This window comes from Sitophilus oryzae, unplaced genomic scaffold (assembly GCF_002938485.1).
Source record: "Sitophilus oryzae breed Bouriz unplaced genomic scaffold, Soryzae_2.0 scaffold_980_pilon_pilon, whole genome shotgun sequence".
Taxonomy (NCBI): domain Eukaryota; kingdom Metazoa; phylum Arthropoda; class Insecta; order Coleoptera; family Curculionidae; genus Sitophilus; species Sitophilus oryzae.
In genome coordinates, this window is record NW_022147617.1 from 2674933 (window position 1) to 2696210 (window position 21278).

Below are 21278 nucleotides of genomic sequence, written 5' to 3' on the forward strand. Positions count from 1 at the left end.
AATTTTAAAATAGGTAAAAAAACAAGCTAGATAAATTAAAGGAATTCACCATAAATTTAAATTATTTTCGGATTGTTTACATAAAAAAAAACTGGAGAACGCCGACTGAGATACCTGGAGATAACGGCACGGCAGCGGCGGCGGCGGAGCCTTCTGCCAGTGCTGTTTTTTTGAGTCTTTAATTATTTTATTCAATAATATATTTTGTATGTAGTTTGTATATCTATAAAATTTTTAAATAGAGTAAAAGCGCTTTCAGATGGAGCGGACCGCACGCACAGAGCGTCCGCACAGATGTTTTTTCAAGATAGCTCATCCGGACGGAGCATACGCGACCCACGTGAAATTGTTCATATAGGGGAAGGCGGGGCAGAACGGTGTACTTAACGTTTGATGGTTAACTGTCACCCCAATATTAACCAAAAAAAAAATATTTTTGCATCGTTGTATTTCTAAATATTGTAAATTAAGCCTCTCACTTTTTTTAACAGTTAAACAAATATTTTAAAGAAAATTATTATGAGAAACCAAAAAGGTGCATTTTGCCCCATTCCGCCCCAGGGGCGGGGCAGGATGAGGTTTTTATATATTTTACCAGAACTCATTAATATGTGGTTAGATTTCCTCTGAAATATAGCGTTAATGGTGAAAAATGGTAGTAATATTAAGTACACACAATTTTATTATAATTTTTTTTTATTAAAATAGGTAAAACCATTAGACAAAATCAGACAAAAATCCACTTAGGATTGGCACTGTTCACAAACAAGCACAAATTCGTGGTCTTCGCTATCAACGCCGGCACAGGCATTGTGTGCCCATTTGTGACACGCTGAACAGGCAATCCATCCTTCAACAGACTTGGACCAGTATTCACAACAGTAGACACAACAAGACATTCTACGTCACTAGTTTCATCTGAAGATGAGTCAGAATCTACCTTTTTAATCGACACTTTCTTTGAAGGGTTTCGCTTCACTTTCTTAATGCTACTTGCTTTACTCTTATTCTCTTTGCCAATAATTTTTCTTTTAACGCCTTCTTTCTTCTTTTGCGAAACCTTTTTTGCAGCTGCTGCTGCCTCTAGTTCTTCCATATACGGAGTTGAGGTCAATATTGATTACAATTAATGATTTTCTTAGATTAGATATTTTTGTAGTGGGAGGTGTTATTGAAATTGAAGGTTCCGTTGGCGTATGAGCTCTTGGTGCAGTAGAAGGATCATTGGCTGATGGAGGGGTATTGTTTGTAATATCCGTGGTTGCAGCTAGTAAAAAATCAACTTCGGTAAAAACGTTTTCATCGGGTGGAAAAATCCCAGTTTTGCGAAATCCGTTTATCGCCGTTTTCATGGTGGCTGCGTTTAAAAAGGCACTACCAAAAAGCGTGGAAATTTGAAGTATGGTTATTACCTTTCCTGGATTACAACGCAGCCATGTCCGAGTTTCATGTTCATAAAATGTACTTAACGGCTTCATGAAGGAAACGTCCAACGGTTGCAGTCTATGACTTGTGTGTGGTGGAAAGCATAATAATATTACACCGTTCTCACGTGCATGCAAAATTAGGTCAATATTTTTGGTATGGGTTGCATGTCCATCTAACAAAAGAAGCACTGGATTTTCTTTTGTTGCTTTAGAAAACGTAACAAATAGCTTAAACCTTTAGAATTTAAAAAAAGTTCAGAGGTTATCCATCCAGAATCACTAACTTCTACTACTGAACCAGGTGGCAAGCCTAACTCAAATGACTGTTGCTTCCGTTTTCTTGGAAAAATAAGCATAGGTGGGCATGTATGCTCCAGCAGCAGAAAAACAGATTTCAGCAGTTATGGTTTCTCCTCGTTCGGCGGAAGTTAGGGTGCCAACCTGAAGCTTTCCTTTCAAGGCTAAGATTTTGGTATGGCCCTTTGGATTCACAGTCAACCCCGTTTCATCACAGTTATAAATGTGTTCACCAGCTAGCTTATATTTGTCTACTGTTTCCAAAAGAAGGTGGAAAAATTGTGCTACCGCAACCTTATTAAATCCCATAGCTCGAGCTCCAGTAGTTGATTCTGGTTTTCGCAGCGTCAAAGTAGGGTGGCGTTTTAAAAAACATTGCATCCAATCCTTGCCAGCCATTTCAGATGCAGCATTAAATTTATGTTGACACTGATTTCGTATAGCTAATTGAAAAGCCAGACGTCTAAAGTCAATCATGGTTAATCCAAAAAGTCTTGATTCCATAGATTTTAAATAGTCTACAAGTTTTACAAGTTCTATCTCCTGTTCTTGTGAAAAAACGCTGCGAAATTTTCCAACAGATTTATCAACAACAAAGTTTTGTTGATCCTTTCTTTTTTTCGCGACATATCTTTCTAAAGTTGTTTGGGGCACACCATGTTGTTCTGCGTCCCTCCTATACCCCATTTGTCCACTAACAACGACATGAACTGCTGCGTTCATGGATTCGGTACTCCATTCCTGACGCTTTGTCTTCCGAACATAATTTCTAACCATCTGAAAAAATATTAAATTAAGTACGACATTTAACGGGGCAGAACAGGGTACCACATTGTACCCCACCCCATTCTGCCCCATGTGCAACGTTTACTTTAAAGTAAAATTTTTGAAAGAAAAACATGACCTAGAGTAAAGCTAAAGTGATAAAAAAGTTGCTAAACAATCGTTCTCTGCATTACATAACTGAAATAGATTAAAATTTAATAAGCAAATTACTTACGGTGGTTAATATGGACGCCAAAGTTACAAATCTACACGAAAATTCCAGATGATAACGAGACTAACCCCTTGCTCGATGGTTTTCGGACTACTGGCGTACCTAACATGCGACCGATGCTTTTAGGCGACCTTCAGTGCAATTTCGGATATTTTCGTTTATACGTTCGGTTTTTTAATGGCGTACCCCGTTCTACCCCGCTACCCCGTTCCGCCCCACCTTCCCCTAAGCTCATGGTACTTGCTTGAAGTCGCGGACGGTCCGTCATGGACGCTCGGTTCCATCTGAAAGCGCTGTAAGATAAGACCTAATTCGACTTTATTTATTTAAAAAATTAGAAATTTAAGTAATTAAGATTTAAATTATTAATTTAAATCTACATTTAAATGCCAATAACTAACCTGGAACATATATTGTAAATAATATATCTGCATTTCTTCATTTCTGAAGTTGTATATTTTTTCAGTGTATTCAATTCGCCACATTATTATTCTATGGCTTTCCATCATTGCAGCACGCTTATTAATAATTTTTAAATTATTAATATGTATATAATTTTAAATCTAATTCCCAGTTTTTTGTTGAAAGTTCTTTTTTTAATTATTTCTATGGCGGGAACTTTATTATTTTCATATTTGCCATAAATTAAGTTTCTTAGTAGTCTGGATAGTTCAAATTTCTGGATTTTTCTATATCGGATCGTTCCTTTCTTTGTCGATTCCCTTTATTTATGAGAGTAACGTAAGGAACTTCTGATAGCATGGCCACCTTTTTCAACACACTCGATTTGCCTCTCTTATCTTCTACCTATGTATCCTATATGTGAAGAAGCTTGTTTTACATCTTTAATTCCGTTCAGCAGTAGTAGCGCATAATTTACGTTTGAGCCGTTAATAACTCGACGAAAAGTTCATTACGTTTATTCATCTTTCATAAAATTTTCATGTTTTTATAAAAGAAATCACTAATAAATCTTTGTATATGAGATTTACCTACTTTGGCTAAATTACCTAAACTATTTCAGAGACGACAAAATTGCATCTTTCTAGTTAGGATGCATTATTAACATTATTACAAATAAAGGAAAGAGTATTTATTTTTATATAAAAATGCGATGTGGAATCCGAGCCCCTTGAGACTCGAGGCACTTGTTCCGCGGAGCCGCGGTGTATACGCCACTGGTTAAATAGACGCCCCAATCCTTTTGATGGTTCGCCAAAGGCTCCGGAAAAAACGGAGACAACGCCGTCCGGCTGGGCATAGGCTCGGCTCGAAGCTCAGACCCCGTCCAAATATGACGAGTCAACCTCAAATCCGCTTCAGGTTGACTCGTCTCGGGTGTCTCTCGCACTCGTCTCGACATATTTATACGCAGCTTTATACGTATATCGTACCAGGGGCGGATCCAGGATTTGGGAAAGGAGGGGGGGGGGCTTGACCCAAAACTTTACTCATAGTACGTACTCCGGAGTCGTTTCTGACAAAATAAATTAATAATGTCGTAATACATGGCTGAACATAAAGGGACTTGAACCCCCAAACCCCCCCCCCCGGGGATCAGCCACTGTATTGTACTTTTCTTTGTCATTTTTTGCTTGCGTGTTTCATTAAATGAAAACTTGTAAATGTTGATTGTTTCTGCCAATTTTTCATACATAATATTAAATATAAAATGTTTATACGAGGGATGTCATCATCATCATCATCATTTTTAGCTTATTCAACCATTTCCAATTATGGTGTAGCCTCCCTCACATACTATTTTTATAGTTGGACCCATTACCCATTGTCGTCTATTGTTGGCTGTGCGGGCCCAAGTTATCCCTGCTATATTTCCTAATATAATTTTGTCCCATCTCAGGTTCGGTCTTCTTCCAGATCTCTTAATTCCTCGTGAGTACCATGCTGTAATTTTTGTGGTCCATATGTTGTCGGTTCCTCTTGTCAGGTGACCTGCCCTTCGCCATTTGAAGGATTTGACTCTGTGGATGACTGTCTGTCTATGACTTGGTAATTCAAACTCTATGACTTGTTGACGGTTTCTCTTGGTTATTCTCAGCATATTTCGTTCCATTGAGCGTTGTGCGATCTGCAGTTTCCTTCTGATGCCCGTTTTAAGTGTCCAGGTTTCGCATATATAGGTCATGACTGGTAGTATGCATTGATCGAATGTTTACTTCTTTAGATAGGTGGCATTCTAGATTTGAATATGATTGAGTTTCTTTCATCAAGTATCCCATGCTAACTTAATTCTACTGATTCTGATAGTAAATAAAAAAAACTAACCAAATACTATATATATTCTTCTACTATTTCCAATATTGTGTTATTTTTCAGAATGTCTTTTCTTTCCACTAGTTCGTTGTACATTACTTTAGGTTTTTCTAAATTCGTTTCAAAACCCACTTTGTTGCTGGCTGTATTTAGTTCATTAATTTGTGCTTGTAGTTCTTCAGGACTTTCTGCAATTAGGACTATGTCACCAGCGAATCTTAGATGGTTAAGATATTCTCCATCTCTTTTTAATATTTTGTTGGTCCAATCCAGTTGACGGAAGATATCTTTTAATGTTTTTTTTTTAATGTTTCTATAAACAGTTTTGGGGATATCTCATCTCCCTGTCGTACTCCTTTGCCAGTTGGGAACTCTGGGATTGTTTTATATATACGAGAGATCTAAACAAGGTATAATAAAAGAAATAAAGGCTTTGAATTTGAGAGTTAAAGATTTTTTTATATAAATTTCCATAATAATTTGATATCTACATACTCTATAAAACATAATATATTTTACATATTGCTGAATAAAAAATATAGTACTAAAATATTTTGTAATAAAACACACCTACCAAAAATAAACACCACAATAGTTACAATACTTGAGACACATTGTGGAATAAAATATTAAAAACAAAATATTTTTAATACAAGAAAATTTAAAATTTTTAACTACAAGAATATTTAAAATCCTAAATACTAAATGCTTTGAGTACTTTTTTATTATTCATGATTTAATTAAATAGTACCTCAGTCTGGCTTGATTTTTAATTTAAAGGGTATCTACATCTCATATTTTCTTATATCCAAAATATTAAAGGTATATAAGTATTGTTCGTTATTTTCATTATTTCCCGTCTAATTCCTTAATAACGTCCTCTCCTTTTGAAATTCTCTAAAATTATACCCTCCCCGAGTACGAAGTAGATTCGAATAATTGCTCTAATAAGGATGTAAATCCGAAATTATTATGAAACTTTTCCTGTTGGTTGTTTTCAAACAGGATTAAGGAAACAATATTTTATGTTTTCGTTAATTGGTGGTTATTATTTTGCTAATTTCAGTTCTTTTGTGTCCTTAACTACCAAACGTTCGTGAAAGATAAAACTTTATAGCCGTTCTTCATACAGCATTCAGTCGCTTAAACCCCAATTATTTTAAAAATTCACCCAATTAAATTAACCTGTAAGTTAATCAGGAAATTTTATTGCTATTCCCAATTAATAAATTAAATTGTTTGAAAAGATAAGTTGCCTTGACTCACTGTAGCCCTAATTTTATTTTAAGCTAAAATTAAATAAAGGAATATATTTTTCTCTTTAACTTTTTGCTATACGGCTTTGCTAACAGGGATTGGGAGATCCTTGAGACAGCAATATTGTACTTGATATTTTTCTTTAAAGGTCCTCTTATTTGTATAAGCGGATATGTAGTCATGATAATAAATATCTTTCTATTGTTATCGCCTTATACCTTTCTGCTTTATACCTTTGCAGTTTTCCTTAGACATTAATTTTTGTATTAAAAAAATATTATTTTAAATTTACTTAGTTTCTGGCAAACTTTATTTATAAAACGTCCATACAATATCTGACCTGATACAGAAATAACTTGATATAAATAATTTATAATATTGTTATGGTCATTTGGCGGTAACAATATACAGGGTTATTCAGTACATACGACATGAAGTATTGTAGCTAAACGATTAGATTTTTACAAATTGTAAGTTTGGGCTTCGTTGTAGGACTATTAGAGCTACAATTTAAAAATATTTTTAGAGTGTCCCAAATTAATAAAAAATATCAAAGTTGTATTTTTTACAGGATGTTCTATTAAAATAAAACAAGTTATTGCTGTTTAAGGCTAGTAATTATTTAATATAAATTTTTCACACTCTGTTTAAGGTAGTATTATTTTTATTATTGCAACACAATATCTGATCAGTAAATAAACTTCAGTAAATATTTAGCATTAAAAACTTTCAAACCTAGGAGAAATGCAACCTTAAAACTTTTACTACAATTTCACAAAATTGAATATATTGCATAAACGGTATACCGGGTGCGTCTCAAAAATGGCTCACCCCTATAACTTTTTTATTTTTTTCAGATAAAGCAACGAGATTTGGTATGTTAGTATATGACATAAATTAAGATTGATTGACATATTCAATTGATTTCGGTCACTTCCGATTTCCCCGGAAATGACTACAACTTTTGGTTTTTATATGACATCCTTGGTGTTTTTTTTTTACTTTATTCGATAGAAAATGACACTCTGAATAGAATGACATATCATATGTCGACTTTTGACATTTTCGTATATGGTTTATTTAAAATTATAACATGCGGTTCGGAAAAAGACACTAAAAACATTAGACGATCAAATCTATTTTTCCAAGGCTCCTGATTAAACATTTGTGTTTTTAACACAGCCTCTCTAGATTGAAATTTAAAATAGAATTTGTTTTTGAGCGAATATGTCAAAAGTTGACATATGATATGTCATTCGATTTAGAGTGTCATTTTCCATCGAATATAGTAAAAAAATACCAGAGGAGCCGTTTAAAAATCAAAAGTTGTAGTCATTTTCGGTGAAACAGGAAGTGACCGAAAACAATTGAATAAGTCAATCAATCCTAATTTATATCATATACTAACATACAAAATCTCGTTTTTTATCTAAAAATATAAAAAAGTTATAGGGGTGAGCCACTTTTGACACGCACCCTAAGGTTTAAAAATGTGGTGTGATAAACCTTAATCAAATTTACCTTTTTTTCAATCGTAGAATGTAAAAATACTACAGGGTATTTCATTAAAAAAATATACAACTATAATATTTTTTATTTATTTTGGGACACTATCTTGTAAAAATATTTTTAAATTGTAGCTCTTATAGTCCTTCAACGAACTCAAAACTTACAATTTGTAAAAATCTAATCGTTTAGTTACAATACTCCGTGTCGTATGTGGTAAATAACCCTGTATAAAATGATACAAAATATATGAAATCTAAAATATTGTTGTAAATCAATGTTGGAGACTAGAGATCACCGATGGCGCCAATGTTGTAAATCGCTGCCACCAACGTGATGAACCGCTGTTGTCACAAATACAGTTGATTTATTAGGATGTTGTAGTAACTTAAACCACTTTTATAAACAATTATTAAGTATGTATATCTAAATATTAAATATCAAAACACAAGAACAAACAAATATTTTTCAATGCTATGTTTGTACAAAAAAACAAGATTAAAAATAACTTAGCCATATGCCTACAGTTAATATTCCTACTAATGTTCCACTTAAAAAAAGTCATCCCGATCCACTCACACTTTTTTGAGCCATCCTAAAGAAGTTAAAATATTTTCCTGAAATAGGCCCTAGTACATACTTTAAATATGCACCCAAACATGTTTTTTTTTTACCTACAGATACCCGACGCACTTTTGCAGGACCCTGTATATTGAAAAATTAAATTTTTCATGAGACAAATATTGTTTAATTAAGTTTCATTTGCATCAAACGGCATTTATAGCCTATTTAAAACTATCCTTTTGTTATATTGCTAATATTAACAATAAATTTAAAACTCACTTTTATATCGTTTATTTTTTAATGTCTCAAAAATCCTCGTTGAGCCAGAAAACAAGAGTAAGAGATTTGAATATCCCTACAAATACTTTCCCTCTAATATATCAGGGGTAATTTTGTCCGCTTCTACGTATCCTGTATCTTCACCTGAAATCCTACATTATTTAGTGTGTGGTGGAGAAGACATATTAGAGTATAATAGAACCCCAAAATTAAATTTCAATCCTCTGCTCTAACATAGAGGTAATAATTACACTCCGTTTGCTTGACGCAAACGAAATTAATAGTCCCCAGAATAGGCGTATAGAAATCCTTTCGAATTTTCAATGAGTTTTACCTTATTTCGTATGGAAATTTATTTTCAACTCCTTATAGATGGTAACCAAGGAAATTGTTTAATGGCGTAAAGTTTACGAGTAAAAATACATTTATTGCTTTAACTTTTCTCGAGACTTTTCTAAATTATTAAGAATTTTTATGTTGTTGATATTAAGAATTTTATTTATAAACTTTGTTAGGAGAATGTGAAACCATCTCCGGAAACACTCAATAACACGATATATTTGGTTATTAATATGCATAAATAGTGCGAATAACGGATTGGCATGAAAAAAATATACATGGTATAAATAGCCGCAAAAAAATCAGGTTATTTTCTTGTGCATATACAGGGTCCGGCAATAGTGCGTCGGGCATCTGTAGCTCCTAGAATAAAAAACTTGAGAATTTTGTTTAAGTGCAAACCTAAAGTATGTATGAGGATGTATTTCCGGAAAATATTTTAACTTCTATAGAGTGGCTCAAAAAAGTGTGAGTGGATCTGAATGATTTTTTTAAATGGAACACCCTGTATATTATTGCATTTTTGGCTTCCTTTCAGATCACTTTACATAATCCTAAGATATGAGTAAATCTATTTCGATAGTTTCAGAGATATTAAAAAATATTAAATAATAATAAATCAAAAATATATGTTTTTCAACACTTCTTAAAAAAAATATTAAAAATACAAGAACTGTTCTGAAATCAAAACTATATTAGATATTTATTTTAGAGGGATTTGTTCTTACTTTGCTATAAATATGGTTATCGTAAATCATACAGGATGTTCAATATTTTATGCAAAACTTGCAAAAATATAAAATAATTTTTGTTCCTTTTTTTTAAATGGAACACCCTGTATATTATTTTTTTATTTGATGGAGAATTAAAAAATGAACATTTTTTGTGTTTAAAGTATTTCAAAATTATTAATAGTTTTCCGGATACACGCAGTATTATTTCATATGGCGCTTTCAATGGTAAAATACGAGAGAAAAATCATTGAGTATTGGGTGGCTGTGATAAACATTTACTGAGGAATATCTGCAAAACTGTAAAAAATTTTGTAATACTCTACATGCAAAAAATGTTCATTTTTTAATTCTCCATCTATTGAAAAAATAATATATAGGGTGTTCCATTAAAAAAATATAGAAAAAATAAATACAGAGATCAAACACAGTTGCACCATCGACAAGAACAACCACTATTAAAAAATATGCCAGGAAATAGAATCTCACGCTTTCACAAATCAACCAGGGGACCTATTTAAAAAGATAAAGTATCTCACAAGAGAATTCAAGCCAAAAACATGGGCTATAGAAGACGATCGAGGACAACTTAAAACCGAAATTAACGAAAGAGTAGAACGATGGCGAACATACTGCGGAACACTGTATAAAGAAAAAGATCCTCAGCCTAGTTGCTCTTTCCACAGTGATATAATTAATGAAGAACCAGACATACTGAGATCGGAAATTGAAGCAGCAATAAAAAACCTAAAACATCATAAAGCCCCGGAACCAGATCACATCACGGCCGAAAAGCGTCGGGAGATTTTGGTGTGGACATCTTGCACAAGTTATGTAATATGATATGGCATGCTCACCAATAGCCATCAGAGTGAACCGATTGTTCCATAATAACCATCCACAAAAAGAGATCTCCAGCCAAATGCGACAACTTTCGTACCATTGCGCTAATTTCACATGCCAGTAAGATTCTTCTTCATATCATTAACGAAAGGTTAAAACCGTATATTCAACCACAAATCCCTCCAAAGGAAGCAGGATTCACAAGAGGTCGAGGAACACGTGAACAAATTTTGAATATCCGTCAGATTATCGAAAAGGCCCGAGAATTTAACAATCCGCTCTATATTTCTTTCATAGACTATCGAAAAGCTTTTGACAAAGTCAAATGGTCAAAACTATGGGTGGTTCTTAAAGAAATGGGCGTGCCTCTTCATTTGATTTCATTGATCCAGAATCTCTATATAAATACCAAAAGTAGAATTACCATCAATGGCGATACTTCGGAAGACTTCCAGCCTACCTGTGGTGTTAGGCAGGGGTGCATACTATCTCCTCAGTTATTCAATATATATACTGAATATATCATGAGAAGGGCATTGGAACATTGGCAAGGGGGGATAACAATTAATGAATGGTCACAAATTACCAACCTCAGATTTGCAGACGATACGGTCCTTCTAGCGGGAAACGAGGAAGAGTTACTGCAGCTTCTAAAATTGGTTGAAGACAAAAGCGAGAAACTTGGACTTGAAATTAATCTCTCTAAAACAAAAATTATGATTATCGACAGGCAAAACAACAACAAACCTGATGTAGTGAGCATTGGTCGTTTTGAGGTTGTAAGTCAATATATATATATCTTGGGTCACTTATAAACAACACGGGATCGTTAGAAGGGGAAATAAGAAGAAGATGTGAAATGACAAGAGTGGCAGTGCGAAAACTCTCAAAGATATGGCGAGACAAAAACATATCTAAACACTTAAAAAAAAGGCTTGTTCACTGCCTAATATTTCCTATATTAATGTATGGCTCCGAGTCCTGGACGATGAGACAGTCAGAAATGAAAAAAATTGTCGCAACTGAGATGTACTGTTGGCAACGAATGCTCAGAATTCCCTGGACTGCCCGGCGAACCAATGAATCCATAATCCAAGAACTGAACATCACAGAACGCCTCTCAACTTCTATACAGTCACGTATACTTAAATATATCGGTCACGTTATGAGGAGGGATACTGACTGTATGGAAAAACTCATTATACAGGGCAAGGTTCCGGAAAGAAGACCAAGAGGCCGCTCGCCCTCCCGATGGATAGACCAGCTATCAAAAATCACCCACAAGCCACTGCACATGCTTGTACATGAAGCGCAAGACCAAGGTTATTATACTCTAAAGGTTACCTCACCTAAGCCCAACCAATCATAGCGCGTGCCGTCAGCCCGAGACCCAGTTCCTCTTTGTCTAGCCTAGAAGTTATATGGATTTTGTCTCTCTCGTACTAACAGTTTAAATTTGTATTTTGTCGTCTCTTTAAAATAATGCAAAATACAAAAAGATTGGTATTATTTTGTAATGATTTATATTTTTTTCTAAAATGTAAAAAATTAAATTATTTTCATATAATTTAAATGAAATGTGTAAATGTATTAAAACGTATAAAGTTAATTAATTTTGAAGATTTTGTAAAAGGATCTTATCGTGAATAAATCTTGATTTTCTTTTTCATAAATATTTTGGTATATATTTATAAAGATAGATACAATATATAAAATTTAATATTTGGAAATTATAATCAATACCCTTACATTTTTATTTAGTAATATCTGAATTTGTATAGTTATTGGAATAAATAAATCAAAGTACCTAATCAAAGCAATAAATTATTTATTTGTAATATAAATGATGTATATGCAAATTTAGTACAAATAGTTTTAAACAATTCAGAAATACCAATTTTACGACATGGTTTGTATAATTAATTTCTAAATATGTATATAAATAAAAATAGTTTACATTGTAAAAAAAAATTCTTAGCAATTCTTGTACATATACTTACGTATTATTTTCTTTAAACTTAAAGTTTAAATTTAGAACAAAAGTTGAATTTAAAATTTATAAATAAACTAACCGACTTAGTATTCTACTGTTTTATAGGACTTTTCTGCTTCAAGTGTAGTTGAGATTTTAAAAGTTGTTTTTGTTATTTCTTAATTTTTTGGTCCTCTGCCATCAATAATTCTTCCTTTAGAGATAGGATAGTTTTCAATTCATTATATTTTAACAATAATTCATCATACATTGGATGACCACCACAAGTAATAACAGCTCCAGATGCTATGGTACTGTGTTCCTTGGCAACATTTACATTGCTTTCCTCGAAATTTTTCATTAGTAATTCCTCCACCGCCACTTGTGTTCTTCTTTGTTCAACTCGTTTTTGCCTCAATGGATCAATTTTGTCAGGTGGACTGACTGTTTTTTACTTTTACATAAGATTCTACTCATACCTAGATAACTAAAAATATTATATTACAAAAAAGCCAAAAAGCTTTGAATTATTTACCAATTGCTTTTAATGTTTTTCTTAGTTTCCAAGTCCTAATAATTCCTCTTACTTGAAGATCTCTTTCATAATCGTCATCGGTAAAATGATCTGAACAAATCCTACAAGTTTCTACATTCCATTTTCCATCTCTACAACTCTACACCCTTTGAATCTGCACCCATATTTGAGTAATTTCGGTATTCTTCGGGAAAGCATGAAATTTAATAATTTTTCCAAATTTTTAGCCTTTTCTAGGCTATTTTGACAAGTAGTAACTGTATACTGAGTTCACAGCATTCTAAAAATATTAAATCTTATTGTTTTTTTTTCAAAAATAAATAGTTATTAAAAATTAGTATAAACATGCCGATAAACGTTTCTCTAGACTGAACATTTATATAAGTAATTATACTCACTTAATTGCCAGTTCCTGAGATCTACGCAAATAATAAATTGTCCACAAAGTACTTAAATATGTGTAGTTCACAGACCACAATTAACTTAACCAGTAACACTTAAAGAAATATTAGAAAATAAAGAAATAATACAAAAACGACACAAAACCACTACCAAACCAACGGCCATTGCCATTAAACCCACATTAAACCGTACGAGAAAGAAAGAAATGGAAGGTATTAAAAAGAGATACGGCGGGTCTCAGAACTACGTCACGCACACCCGCCGTCCTCCGCGCAACTCTCGCCTAAAATCTGCCGACTGAGGTAACCTGTAGAATCTAATAACCTTGGCGCAAGACAGGGTATTATGGAGACAAACCTCACACATCACCTGACCACTACATTCCTTTTGTAGGAATAAAGACAGAGAGAGAGAGAGAGATTAAAAAAAAACAAAGAAAAATTATTTTATATTTTAGAAAGTTTGGCGTAGAATTTTGAACATCCTGTATGATTTACGATTTCCAGATTTATAGCAAAGTAAGTACAGACCATCTAAAGTAAATGTCTAATATAGTTTTGATTTCAGGACAGTTCTTGTATTATTAATAACTTTTTTAAGAAAGGCTGAAAAATATATAATTTTTATTTATTTATTAATATCTCTGAACTTACCGAAATATATTTACTCATGTCTTAGGATTATATAAAGTGATCTAAAAGGAAGCCAAAATGCAATAATATACAGGGTGTTCCATTTCAAAAAATCATCCCGATCCACTCACACTTTTTTGAGCCACCCTATAGAAGTTAAAATATTTTCCTGAAATACATCCTAGTACATACTTTAGGTCTGCCCTTAAACAAAATTCCCAATTTCTGGGAACACTCTATCAGTGTATAATTTACGCTAACCCGTAGGATTCAAGAAAAATCCAGTTAACACTGTATTCATGTATACCTATGTTACGGTTAAGGTTCGGTTAATGTCGACATTACCCGGTTAATCTCGAGAATAACACACAACAAAACCACGAAAAACATAACCTAACCAAACATTAACATGTTGATGTCAACATTAACCGGACATCGGACTTTAACCGTAACATATATATTACAAAATCGCGTCCTCGCGGTTAAGCTAAGATACAGCCCCCCATATTCCCTGCCCGTGACACATAACCACAGACAGTAGAGGGTGCCTGGTTTGACGGACAGGGTAGTTCCACCGGCATTATTATGTCCGTCTTGGTGCAATTCCCTGGCAAGGACATTACAGCCAGAAACAAGACAATGAGGTGCTCCTTAGACCCAGACAAAGTGCCAGAGGGGATTCCCCACTAGTATACCAGACTAGAAGCATAGCTAGAAGCTTCCCCACCATCGACAAGGTCTCGCATCTCCTAGAGGAAGAGGTAAATCGCATACAAACTGTTCTCAAAACAATATTTTTTACCGTCCCGTAAATAGTCGTAAGAGATATACAAAATTCAGATATCGACCTTGGAATAGTCCATAGAACAGCAAATGCTTAACCTAAAGCATTTCTTTATTTTGTAGAATAAAGAATCACATACAATATTGGTAATAATAAAGAATCAAATACAATACATTTTGAAATTTCTTAAAATAATAATTATGAATATAGTTGTTTAAATTTTGTATTCTATTATAGCCATTTCGACAAAATCGATATCGTCAAAATTAATATATTTAGTTATTTACAGTTTACTCTAAAACAGTAGAAAAATATTAGTGTATTAGGAATTATTTTTATTAGATTCTATTTGTATTATACCGTTTATATAAAAAACATAACTTTAAAAATTTTATATGTTTTTAAATTTCATGTATTTTTCTGACAATGGGCCTGTAGATTAGTAACATATTCAAACTTATCTCTTTCACACTATATTTACTATCTTGTCATCAAAATTAAAATTTTGTATGCTTAAACGAATCTTTAGAAAATTGCCATGACAATTGAGACATGTATCATATTTCAAAATTATTTTCTTTATGCTGGATTCCACAAAAAAAAACTTGATAACAAAAACTCGATAATAAAAAAGTTGCATTTTATAAATTTCTCATTAAAAATTTCTTGAAGTACATTGTAGAGCATTTAAATATATGCACTAATTTGAAAAATATAATTATAAATTATGTTCAAACAACATTAGTACCTCCCTTTTAGTAGATTTTTTGAGTACATTTGTATGAAAAATCGATAACGGATTTCACGAGGCATTGTACAAGAGACATCCCTAATACTTTAAGCAGCGTATGCACATATTGAAATAGGGTGATCTACCCCGTTACTCTTCTACGGTATTAACAATAAGATGTTCGAAGTCCTACAATTAAGCCCGAATTCCCCAATCACTCCAAGGGTCTTCAATCTAAGCCCTCCTCTTATTAATAATTATCTATAGACAAGACTTCAATTGATCGAAAGTGGAGAGTTTCCGTGTTTCCATGACATCTTGAGGAATGGGAATTTAACAGAATGTAAGCAGAAAAACAAGCAGTACGCCAAAGTTTAACTACGCTTTTCAAAAAATATTTCTACGATATTTCAGACAATAATTCGATAATTTTGATATTAAAACTCTTACGTGTAATTTACTTTGCTTAACTTGTTACATGATATTCTCGAGGTTATATTTTATCTTAGAAATTTATTTTAAACGACGGGTAGTTTAAAAAATCTATAAAATATTAACATTTAAATTTCAAATAGAAATCAACGACAGCGGTTGGTTCTAGAAGGCATGTGCCCACCAAATCGTCAAGAGAAAAGGAAAGAAAAAAAGTAAAAAAAAGTGTTCTCGAATAGTTGAATTTAAATATTTTAAATAGTTTTTTTCTTTATTCTTTGAATTTTTTTGCTTCCTTATTAAGAGATAAACTTTCCGACACGTTAAGCATTTTTTTGTTCCTTAAGGCCGGGACACACCTATCATGCACGTTTCCGATCCGGCTCCTGTCCGATTTTGCTCCAGAAGCGGATCGCTGTGGGATCGGAAATGGTGAGTACACACATGTCATACATGCTTCCGACTCCTTCACGATTTCGGGCTTCGGCTGGATACAATCGCCAATCTTGATTCAACAATGATCGTATGAAGTCGAGTGCGCAAAATGTTTAATAATTTTAGCAACAGTGATTTAGCCATGGTGGCACTTTGATTGGCAGAAGAAGATGAGGAAAATGAGAAAGCTTTTATAGAGAACAGCCAAAAACGCAGATTTCATGTCTTTGTAGTCGGAGTTTCGGTACTGCTCTTTGGTCTGGTCATACAGCACTGGATATTTTCTCACTTCTTCAATGAGTTCCGCTGGTTTTATTGTTGACATTTGTTATTATTTTGGTAAAAAAACTAAAAATAACACAGCAAAAACAATACTAAACAAAATAGCTGAAAACGACACTCGTCCTACAGCCGGCATCGATAATCGGAACACGAACGGAAGCAGGAACGGAGTCAAGTAGGAGCGAGGATGAATCACGTATCGGAAAGGTGTAAACTACGCTGGTTAAAATACCGTACGATTTCCCTCTCATACAGTCGTCCGACTGTATGATCGGAGCCGGATCGGAAACGTGCATGATAGGTGTGTCCCGGCCTTTATGCAAATTTGTATATCTTTAAACCTAAAGGGGCCACAGACGGATATGTTTGCGCTGTAATATTGCCCAATAATATTGTTAGTTATCTCCAAACGGTGCAATGAATTTGTTCAATAACTAGTTTCGTTTTGCACTTTGGTTAACATGGATAAGAAAAAATAAGCTCCTATTGCCATTGTTTTGGTCACTTTTTAATTTTTTTTATTTCTGTTGTTATATTCTTTGCTTTTTGTATTCCATAAAGCTGGCAAAGAATGGTACATTTCGATGACTTCTAAAATAAATCGTATTTCTTCCTGTTTTGCTTTTGATCATATATATATATATATATATATATATATATATATATATATATATATATATATATATATATATATATATATATATATATATATATATATATATATATATATATACCTGTCTTAATACATCTATCTTAATATATATATATATAATAATAATAATAATAATAATAATCGTCTTTATTGAAGAAAAAAAGATGTGTAACATTACATATATTATTACACATCATGCAGCAAGGGTGGCGAAATTTAACAAAAAAAGTTATTCTTACATTTAACCACCCATAGCTGCCAGAAGATATTTGTTGAAAAATACGTTTAAAAGACAAAAAAGACAAAAAAATATGTTCTATAAACTAACAAATTAAAAAATATACATAGTTAATTCTTATACACATGGCATAATAAATAATTTTAAAAATAAACAAAAAATACAAACCATTATCATTCTTGTGAAGATAAAAGAAACATTTTATATTTTTTTTTTTCGCAATTGGCCAAAATTACATTGTTTAAAATCATTATCAAGGAATTGTAACTAGTGACGGCCATATAGGTAAAACTTCTTTGAAAAGGGCGGATCTATGTTGAGGCATGGTCAGTTGATTATGGTGTCTTATATTACAATTATGCATGACATTACGAGGAATAAGTTTTTCACTCAGATATATAGGGGTGGATGTGCTACGAACTTTAAACAGAAACATGACGAAATGCAGCCTGACAGTGTTTGAAATCTTAAGCCACTTTAATTCATTAATACGAGCAGAGATATGATCGTACTTCCTCAGACCAAAAATGAAGCGACAGCAAACGTTTTGTACATACTGTAATCTGTTTTTAGAAACCAGATCCAAACATGGATAAAAAACAATATTAGCATAGTTGAAAACAGACAGTACCAGGGATTCACACAGTTTTTTTCGCATCTTAAAGTTTAAAATGTATCTATTGGAATATAATATTTTGACTCTCGTGTAAGTTGTTTGCAAAAGTTTCTTTATATGTTCTTTAAACCTAAGATGCGTGTCAATATATAGTCCCAAGTTCCTAGCGGAAGCTGAGTAGCGTAGATTTTCATTAGCTAATCTTAGTGTTATGCTTCGCTGTAAAGTTGCTCTTTTCTTCTCTGAACAAAACAAAAGAACTTCAGTTTTATTGGCATTTATTTTCAAATTGTGTTCAGTAGAATATTTTAAAATAGACTCCAAATCTAGGTTCAATAGAAGAGAAGCCGTATCAGAATTTACTGGATCAAAATAATGGAGAAGCTGCGTGTCATCGGCGTATGATTGTACGTGGGAATTAGAGACACTATCAAAAATGTCGAAGGTATATATCAGAAATAGTAGTGGTCCTAGAATGGAGCCCTGTGGGACACCCGATATTATTCTGCCGGCGGATGACAAACCACCATTTAACCTTACTCTCTGCGTTCTATCAGCAAGATACTCTCCAAGGAAAGTTTGAGACAGCTCGTCAAAACCCAAATAATGCAACTTAGCACACAGAAGATCATGGTCCAATACGTCGAACGCCTTGGAGTAATCCAAAGAAACGGACAGAACAGCCATACCCCTATCAAGAGCCCTGAAAATGTTATCTGTCAAGTTCAACATGGCTGTAGTTGTACTATGCATTTCACGAAATCCTGATTGATGAACTGGATAAAGTTTATTTCTTAAAAGAAAGTTGTTAATCTGAGCATACACTGCTCTCTCCAGTACCTTGGACATGACAGGCAACAAACTTATGGGCCGCAGATCGGTAACACTACCAGGGTATTTCACTTTCGGTATTGGGCAAACAATAGACTCCTTCCAGCATTTGGGGAAATACCCTGTTTCCAGGCAACAATTAATAATATGAGTAAGAGGATACAAGGTCGCAGGCAAACTGAGTTTCAACATGTGTAGAGTGAGATCATCACAACCTGCAGCATTAGATTTTATTTTGTATATATACCTAAGAATTGCTTCGGGAGACTCCATGGAGAAACCAAAATTTAATCCCACTCGGTACTTATTGTTCCTATAGAATGTGGTTTTATTAATACAAGTATTAGTTTTGTTAAATACGCTCAAGAAATATGTGTTCACATCTTCTGGACTATGCAATGAAGTAGAAAGATCATTAAAATTGCTTGACCCAGAGGAAACGCCCATATCTCTTAGACCCTTCCAAAGGATCCGTGCATCCCCTCGGCGCTCTAAATATTCCAAGTAACCAGACTTTTCCCTACGAACTGACCTCAGAGTGAGGTTTCTAAGATTTCTGTAATTTTCCAAGTTCTCTGGTGTGTTGTTTTTCTTATAGTTCAAAAGAGCTTTATCACGTTCGCCCATTAATAGTTTTAAAGCTGGAGTTAGCCAAGGCGCGGGCGGCTTAGTTACACGAACTGTTCTTAAAGGAACATGCAGTTCGAATAAGGATTTTAATTGAAAAGTGAGAAAATCGACTTTTTCATCGATATCTGTCATATAGTAAATGCTGTGCCATGGTACATTATGCAAATCACTATAGAATAAGACCTCATGAAATTGCTTGTAGTCTCGAAATGTAACAAATTTTAGAGGATTTTCTTGTATAGGTAACTTCATATTACAATATGTTAGTCTATGATCGCTTATATGCTGAGCATCAAGGGTACCACCAGACGCCACAATACTAGAGTCACTGACAAAAATCGGGTCGAGCAGGGAAGATCGACTATTGGAAACTCTAGTAGGTTCATCTATAACTTGAACAAAACCAAATGTATCAAAGAAATCCGATATTGGGTTTGATATATTATTGGAACACAAAAGATCAATGTTTAAATCACCCAAAACTGTAATATAGGTACATGAAGACAACATGTCTGGTAGAAATTTATCTAGAGCTTGAACACAATTCAAAACATTCATCTTAGTTCTGTAAATGACGCCTAATCCAAGACATATCCTATGGTTAATTTTAATCTTTAACCAGATATTCTCAAACCCATCCACCTGATCCTGTAAGTAAAGTCTTTCACACTTGTATACATTTTTTACATATATCCCAACACCTCCACCTCTACCAGTCAAGCGATCGCAGCGATGGAACGTGTAACCCGGAACAACACAACTAAGATATATATATATATATATATATATATATATATATATATATATATATATATATATATATATATATATATATATATATATATATATATATATATATATATATATATATATATATATATATATATATATATATATATATATATATATCGCTGCTCTCGGCTCTATTTAGAATATTTAGATCAGTGGTTTGTCAGCAAATATATATATATATATATATATATATATATATATATATATATATATATATATATATATATATATATATATATATATATATATATTATATATATTTGCTGACAAACCACTGATCTAAATATTCTAAATAGAGCCGAGCAGCGAGCCTAACACGCAGAGAAAACAAAAATATACTGAACTATTGTGTAATATTATCCACACACGATACAAACTAATCACTATTGCACAATAAAAATCAAACTGTTTTTGATTGACACAATATATTGTGCAACCTTTCAATGTAAACCCTAAATGGTCAATATTATTGCACAATATGAAATATTGCGCAATAATATTGACCGTTTGTGGGCAGCTTGACTTCTGACAAGTAGTTTCCGTTTGGGATTAACGCAGAAGTGTTTACATAAAATAACTATTTTATTTTGTAGATTTTCTTGCAGTGATTAAAAACCTATATAGGAGTTTCTGGAGAAAAGGAAATAAATAAGAATATAATTGTATATATGATGATAGTTTTACATTATACTTTATAGGAGAAAATAATTATCATTTCTAGCATGAAAACTAGGAAGTATGGACACTACTTCAGAACTTAGGAGCCACCACTGTAATTCAAATCAACAGCACTAATAGGAG

At 33.0% G+C, this 21278-nt stretch overlaps 1 protein-coding gene across 1 annotated transcript; it reads right to left on the bottom strand.

Moving 5' to 3' along the window:
* Positions 1 to 1742: 1742 nt before the first annotated feature.
* On the bottom strand, positions 1743 to 2411 carry LOC115891223. Its single transcript, XM_030911649.1, has one exon. The coding sequence runs from the start codon at positions 2409 to 2411 to the stop codon at positions 1743 to 1745; it is 669 nt and encodes a 222-aa protein (XP_030767509.1).
* Positions 2412 to 21278: the final 18867 nt, after the last annotated feature.

Excerpts from the sequence above, each read along its gene's own strand:
- LOC115891223 (XM_030911649.1), bottom strand. The coding sequence starts at position 2,411 with ATGGGGTATAGGAGGGACGCAGAACAACATGGTGTGCCCCAAACAACT.